The 7,500-nt window shown below is 37.1% G+C and overlaps 1 protein-coding gene across 1 annotated transcript in view; it reads left to right on the forward strand.

Annotated features, from left to right (window-relative positions):
* Nucleotides 1–2,621: 2,621 nt before the first annotated feature.
* LOC115216337 (acyl-CoA-binding domain-containing protein 6-like) overlaps nucleotides 2,622–7,500 on the forward strand; it is a 6,466-nt gene continuing 1,587 nt past the window's right edge. Inside the window, exons 1-2 of the mRNA XM_029785563.2 lie at nucleotides 2,622–2,710; nucleotides 4,015–4,100. Of these exons, the coding sequence (XP_029641423.1) occupies nucleotides 4,017–4,100 (84 nt within the window). The 5' untranslated portion in view covers nucleotides 2,622–2,710; nucleotides 4,015–4,016. The remainder of the gene's footprint in view (nucleotides 2,711–4,014; nucleotides 4,101–7,500) is intronic.

Genomic DNA, 7,500 nt, shown 5'->3' on the forward strand with positions numbered 1-7,500 from the left:
AGGGTTAGGTTTAGGCTCGGGTATAGGTTAGTGTTAGGTTTAGCGTTTGGGTTAGTTTTAATGTAGGTTTAGGTTAGGGTTAGTTTTAGGGATAGGCTTAGGGTTAGGTTTAGGGTTTGGTTTAGTTTTTGGGATATGTGTAGGTTTAGGGTTAGGGTTAGTTTTAGGGATAGGCTTAGGGTTAGGTTTAGGGTTTGGTTTAGTTTTTGGGATATGTGTAGGTTTAGGGTTAGGGTTAGTTTTAGGGTAATTTTTAGGGTTAGGGTTAGGTTTAGGGTTAGTTTTCGTATTTGGGTTAGTGTTAGGGTTAGGTTTAGGGTTAGGTTCAAGGATTGGGTTAGGGTTAGTGTTAGGGTTAGTATCAGGGTAAGGGTTAGGGTTAGGGTTACTGCTAGGTTTAGGGTTAGGGTACGTTTAGGGTTAGCTTTAGGGTTCGGTTTAGGGTTAGGGTTAGGTTTAGGTTTAGTTTTAGGGTTAGGCCTATGTTTTGGGTTAGGGTTGGGGTTAAAGTTAGGTTTAGGGTTAGGTTTAGGGTTTTGGCTAGGGTTAGGGTTAGATTTAGTGTTAGGTTTAGGGTTAGGGTTAGTTTTCGGGTAGGTTTAGGGTTAGGGTTAGTTTTAGGGTTATATTTAGGCTTAGGTGTAGGGTTAGGGTTAGTTTTAGGGTTAGTGTTAGGGTTTGTCTTAGGTTTAGGTTTAAGTTTTGGGTTAGGGTTAGGTCTAGGGTTAGGTTTTGGGTTAGGTTTAGCGTTAGGGTTAGTTTTAGTGTAGATTTAAGTTACGTTTAGATTTAGGATTAGGTTTAGGGTTCGCGTTAGTTTTAAGGTTAGGTTTAGGGTTAGGGTTAGGTTTAGGTTTAGGGTTAGTTTTAGTGTTATGGTTAGTGTTAGGTTTAGTGTTAGGGCTAAGGTTAGGGTTAGGGTTAGGGTTAGGTTTCGAGTTAGGGTTAGGTTTAGGGTTAGATTTCGGGTTTTGGTTAGGTTTAGGGTTAGGGTTAGTTTTAGGGTAGGTTTAGTGTTAAGGTTAGTTTTAGGGTTAGGTTTAGAGTTTAGGTTAGGTTTAGGGTTATGTTTAGGGTCTGTTTTAGGGTTAGGGTTAGGTTTTGGGTTAGTTTTAGGGTTAGTGTTAGTTTTAGTGTTAGTTTTAAGGTTTAGGTTTAGGGTTTGGCTTAGGGTTAGTGTAGGGTTAGGTTTTGGGTTAGGTTTAGTCTTAGGGTTAGGGTTAGGGTTAGGGTTATGTTTAGGGTTAAGGTTAGCTTTAGGGTTAGCTTTAGTGTTTAGGTTTTAGGGTTGGGGTTAGGGTTAGGTTTAGGGTTAGGATTAGTTTTAGGGTAGGTTTAGAGTTAAGGTTAGTTTTAGGGTTAGGTTTAGAGTTTAGGTTAGTTTTAGGGTTATGTTTAGGCTTAGGTTTAGTGTTAGGGTTAGGTTTTGGATTAGGTTTAGGGTCTGTTTTAGGGTTAGGGTTAGGTTTTGGGTTAGTTTTAGGGTTAGTGTTAGTTTTAGGGTTAGTTTTAAGGTTTAGGTTTAGGGTTTGGCTTAGGGTTAGTGTAGGGTTAGGTTTTGGGTTAGGTTTAGTCTTAGGGTTAGGGTTAGGGTTAGGGTTATGTTTAGGGTTAGTGTTAGCTTTAGGGTTAGCTTTAGTGTTTAGGTTTTAGGGTTAGGGTTTGGGTTGGGTTAGTGTTAAGGTTAATGTTACTGTTAGAGTTTAGGGTTTAGGGATAGGGTTAGGGTTCGGTTAAAGTTAGTGTTAGGCTTAGGAATTGGGGTTTAGATTTAGTGTTAGGGTTCGGGGTTTTTTGTGTGTTTTGTTTTCATTTGGTGACAGAATTGACTTTTTATCATTCTTGTAAATGAGTTTTATAAATTAATGTTTGCAAAGAGAAGCATTTTTTTGCTGTAAATTTGTAAACATTTATACAAATCTGTTGAAACCTAAGTCTTTCTGCAATATTGCTGTTTCGGTTTTATTTTTATTTTTAACTGTTTCGAACGGAGATGGTTACGAGTGCATAGCTTTCGCGCTCTCTCCGACGGTTGCGATAACGTTGCCATCGAATGTCAACTTAACTGCAAGTTGAGTTGACAACGGTTGAGTAACCATGAGCAGAGAGGATATTGTAGAGAGAAGGATTTGTCGAAGTGGTTAGTACAGGGTTTATGTTGGAGATTAAGAAGAAACAAGATCACGAGTCAAAGTTGGGTGAGCCTTTGTGAAAATGGCAAGAGATCAACCCGTTTTTGTGGGAAGTGACCACTATATTTAGGAATGGCTAAGTGAGGAGACATAGCATAAGGCTTGTGTGTGGACTCCATGACAAATATTAATGCATGCGAATTTGCTCATTTATATCACACACATTCGACTCTGTCCATTTCACACAACTAGTTTCTATGTTTGCAGTTGGACAAAGAAATTATTCTGAGTTTGTTTAAATCATTCTTATTTTATTTGATTTGTTATTTTAATACAGTATGGTTTTTTTTTTAATTTAAAAAAAAATTAGACACACCGAAAACAAGAATAAAAATTACAACCAGTGTTGGACTAATTTTATCATAGTTTTGTTAGCTTTGGCTGCTATTTCTAGCATATGGCTAGCCTGCTTCAAGGCCTATATATCGAGAGTTATCTCCGCTTACTTGCCATCGAACAGAAAATTTGAAATTAATTGGGACCCCGGATACGTTGCTACGGTTTAAAACTAAACTGAGGTAAGGCATTTTAATGTCATTTGGGGCCATTTAACGCTTCAATGAACATCCTTTCATCTGTCTGTGTGTCTATAAATTAATGATACGATATTAATTATCGTAAATTTGCGTGATCCAATTAGGAAAATAATGTTTTCCTTTATGAAACTTACAAGGGAACTTTCTGGCGGTAACAGAGATGGAGGTAACACAGAGTAGAGTCTCTGTTAAGTCAGCCTGAAATTTTTCTCTATTCTACATTCCAACCTGCAATTTCCCTGTGCGTATATAGACGTGTATATGGAATCTTTGGTGCGCGCGCGTGTGGATGTGTGCAGATACGGGTGTATATAGTCGTGTTTGTGTGTGCGTATATAGACGTGTTTTACTCATTGCCTCTTTACATATTTTTTTGACACATTTTCCTGTATTTTGCCTTTAGCCCTGTTTTTTCTTGTGCGTATATAGACGTGTGTATGAACCGTTTATTGTGTGCGTATATAGACGTGCGGGTATGCGGGTATATAGACGTCTGTGTTGACCAGACTATCAAATGCTGTTGCACATCGCTGGTCACAATGTGCTTTGCCTCATTTCATCTTTCAAGCAGACCAGTGAGTGTTCCCCCCCCTAATCATAAGACAAGTCTCTTGGAGGGTGATCCATTTACAGCTGAGTGGACTACAGCAAAGTGAAATGAGGTGTTTTGCTCAAGAATAAAAGGTACTGCTTAGTATGGGAATTGAACCCACAATCTAGCCACTGTGAGTGCAACACCTTAACCACTACGCCACACACACACACACATGTATACATATACATAGATGTACATATGTTTGTATATGCATGTATGTTAGCCATTTTTACGTCTGTTTTCCAGGCTAGCATGGGTTAGATGAATATGTATTTGATTATTTCTGGATCCCCTTCATGTCCTTAACCCTTACCTGTTGCTCAAGTAGGAGATCTCTTATTCCAATGGTCTATTCATCAACGGGAGAAATGATAACAATCTAATCGCCGAAAGCTAAGAAATTGTCAGAGACAACAAATGTAAACACACACACACACTTGTGTGTGTGTGTGTGTGTGTATGTGTGACCAGTGAGACTGGTGAGCAGATCAATGTAGCAAACCAAAAGATGCAATAAAATGATAGTTGTTAGGTTTATTAGTGTCAAGAAGAACATTCAGCTCTAAATAATTGTTGAGATAAGCTGAAGTTTCTAATATTCATGTAATTTCAAATTGCTCTTTATCTCATTTTATAAGTTCTCATTTTATAAGTTTTTAAAAACTATCTTACTTTCCTTTTTATTCAAAAGATATGGATGTAAATAAGATTATGAGCAACATTCGGAATGGGGACTTTGAAGATGTGAAACGTCTTATGAAAACACAGCCCGAAAAAGTAAGTTTACCTAACCCTTGTACATAGATAATAGTTGTGATTATCACAGTCGTATTACCTTTTAGATCATAGATCTGCTCATTTACGGCAGCTGATCGAGTAAACCAAAGTTAAGAATCTTGACAATGATATTGCTTCTTCAATGTTGAATGTTTGTTTATTATTTGATACATAATATTAAATAACCAGATATATTTGTCCATAATATTTCATTTCTTTCTTCACCTCTTTCCTCTAATCCTCATCATTTATTTTATAAATATTCAACCAGACAATGAGGCATGCCAGAATTGATGGAATGTGAGTGAGAGAGAGAAAGCCATCCTCACACACTGTGCAGTGGAGTATTCTGGCAGGAAATTTGTCAGTCCAAGAGATGGGGGACAGATGGATCCGATAGATAAATTAGTGACTTTGTCAAGAAATTCTCTTGCCATACACAGTTAAAAGGTTTTACCGGCGACGTCAAGGGCTACACTATTCCAAAACACTGGGGGAGTCACGTAGGAATGAGACCCCTGCTTGAACCAGCTTTATGGAACTGTACTGGGGCTCATTGAATAGAGAAAGATAGCCAAAGGGACAAAGATGATGGTTGTTTATGACGTTTTTACTTCGTAATTGAAATATTGGAAGTTAGAATCAGCAAATAGGACACTATCAGCAAGAATTATAAAACAGGGCTTCTCTAAGAGAGTAGTACTAGCCTTGGGTAGGGATTGTGGAAAATTTTATAAGGCGGCTGTGGTGGTACAAATATATATAAAACTCAATGTGTAGTTGAGTTTGGATCAGAAACTAAAGTGAAGCGGTGATGCATCAAACGTTCACTTATTGTGGAGTGGTAGTCACCCATGTCAAGACTAGGACCGAAAGGTAAATTAATCTGACCCCTGTGAGAGAACATTAAAAACCAGGGATATTGAATGATAGCAAGAAAAGGGGGCATTGAAAAACTATTAGTAAATGAAAAAGGGGCCATAATTGAAAAGTTTAAGAAGCACTAGTATGGAATGATTCTAGAGATACTCTTGGTAAGAGACCAGAAAATGTGGCTTTTAATTTTGGAGGGAAGACAGCTGAGAAATGGTGAAATGCAGAAAAAACATCCTTTAATTTCTTGATGACCATCATACATGTATTTCAGTGGTAGGTGAATGTCTGCCAGTTTAGTGAGGGTAGGTGTTTTCCTCAAGGTGAAGTCGATAGTGTGTTGTTTGTACAGGTGTAATAATACAGTTGTGTATGAACCACTCACACCTTCTTACATATTGTAATGGCTACAAACTAATGTAAGAAGCCCTGATACTGCTGCTGCCTCATTTAGGCTCAAAATTCTGATCCCTACTTTCAGAATATTTGCACATATTTAGCTGTGATTGGTGTCGTTTTAAAGTTGTCGCAGATATCTAATTACAAATAATTACAATTTGTAATAGATTCAGTGATTAACGTCAATGGATTTTCAATGTTTTCCTTGAGCTTATGCATGAACTGAACAGTCTTTCTAAGCCTTTTCGCAGCCAATAGCTGATCTCATGTTGCTGTTTCACCAGACACATGACACAAATGAAGATCCATGCTTCATTTCAAGCATCCTGTTCTTCTCTCACCATCATTTAAATCTCCTCCTTCATCATTATAGCATCAGTGTAGAATTTCATGAGCTTTTCCAGGAAATATAGAAAACTAAAATCCCTGTCTGACATATTTAGAATCTACACAATTATTTCTGAGGGTTATAGCTCTTCACCTGTCCAATTACTTTATACCCCATCTTATGGTCTAATCTCTGCAGTTGGTTAGTGTAGATGGTTTCTCTTATTTACCTGTGCGTCTCCAAGTTTGAAATCTTGTCAGTGTTCTCTTCAATTCATAATTGATATCACAGATACCAGTAATAAACTGGAAGATTATCTCAACTGATTTTTTTTTTTTAACTAAAGACAGACATTTCATGTTTCATAAGAAAGACTCTTCCATCTACCATGAAACGGTATTTGTACTGGTTTCCCTCGATATTGCTCTGTCCACTTCTATGAAAGGACAGGAAGCACAAATCATGTAAAGAAAGACACCAATGGTCACCTAAAGTGCATGTCATAGTATAACACAGAATAAAACTCATAAAGACATAAAAGGGAGCTGTAAAAGAACCATAAAAAGGAAAGGGTGCATAGGAACCTCGGATGTAGTTTTTCTGAATTACAGAAAGTGTGGGTTTTTTTTTTGAAGGATACAGCTAACAACCAATGTAGATAGTTTATTCCATGCCTTGACAATTCTGAGCATAAAAATATTGTTTCTGATATCATGGAAACTGGGATGGGTGGTTTTAAAAAAAAAATTTTTTATACTTTATAAGCATGTCTGAGAGTAGTAAAAGATATTAAATTGCAGAAGTGGTCAAAGTTGTTATTGAAAGATGAGGGATAATCTTGTGGGATTCTATCAAGTGAGTTGCTATAAATAAAAACGTTGTGTGGTGTGTGTGTGTGTGCGTGTGTGTGTGTGTGTGTGTGGTGTGTGTGTGTGGTGTGTCAATGCATGGAGAAGCAATATATTGTTAAGGAATAATAAGTGATAGAGAGAGGCTATTTTTGTGGTTGTACATCTGTGGACAGCTTCCAGTAGATCAGTATTCCAGACAAAAGGAGCATACCAGATTGGAGATGTAACCTATACATACATATCAGTATATATATAAAAATATGGATATAGTAATCTAATTAGGTGCAATGTCTAAGTTAAATGTTTGTGAGAATTTGAAGTTGTAGCTTTGCTGCCCTTAGACCAGTGGTAGCACTTGAACCACTGAAACTATACATACATACAATTTTAAGTACTATTTCAAGTACTGATATGTCTAATATTAATTGACACGTCCCCGAAACGGCCCATATTTTTGTAAGCTTCTATATGTATTATATTCTATGTACTATTCGCCGGAATTTTACTCGTCTTTTGATATGCCATATTTTTATTTTATTATCATTATATTCATTCCTCTTATTCTAACGGTTTTGAGCGTGTTATATGCAAAATTTATATTTATTTCTATATGATACTTATATATTACACGGACTGTATTGATATAAATTACTATATAAGATTTGTATGTGTTTGGTCTATCCTTGAATGTTGTGATGTTCCTGTGGTTGTTGCTCGTATTGCCTCCCCTTGGAGAAAAAAGTACATATACGTGTGTGTATGTGTGGGTATATGTATATGCATGGCTCAATGGTTAGGGGCAATCACGAGAGAGTGAGTTTGATTCCCAGTCTGGGCTGTGTGTTGTATTCTTCAGCAACACATTCTATTTCGTGTTGCTCCAGTTCACTCGGTTGTCGAAATGAGTTGCAATGTCACTGTTGCCAAGCTGTATCTGCCTTTCCATTCG

This window comes from Octopus sinensis, linkage group LG10, assembly GCF_006345805.1.
Source record: "Octopus sinensis linkage group LG10, ASM634580v1, whole genome shotgun sequence".
NCBI classification, from domain to species: domain Eukaryota; kingdom Metazoa; phylum Mollusca; class Cephalopoda; order Octopoda; family Octopodidae; genus Octopus; species Octopus sinensis.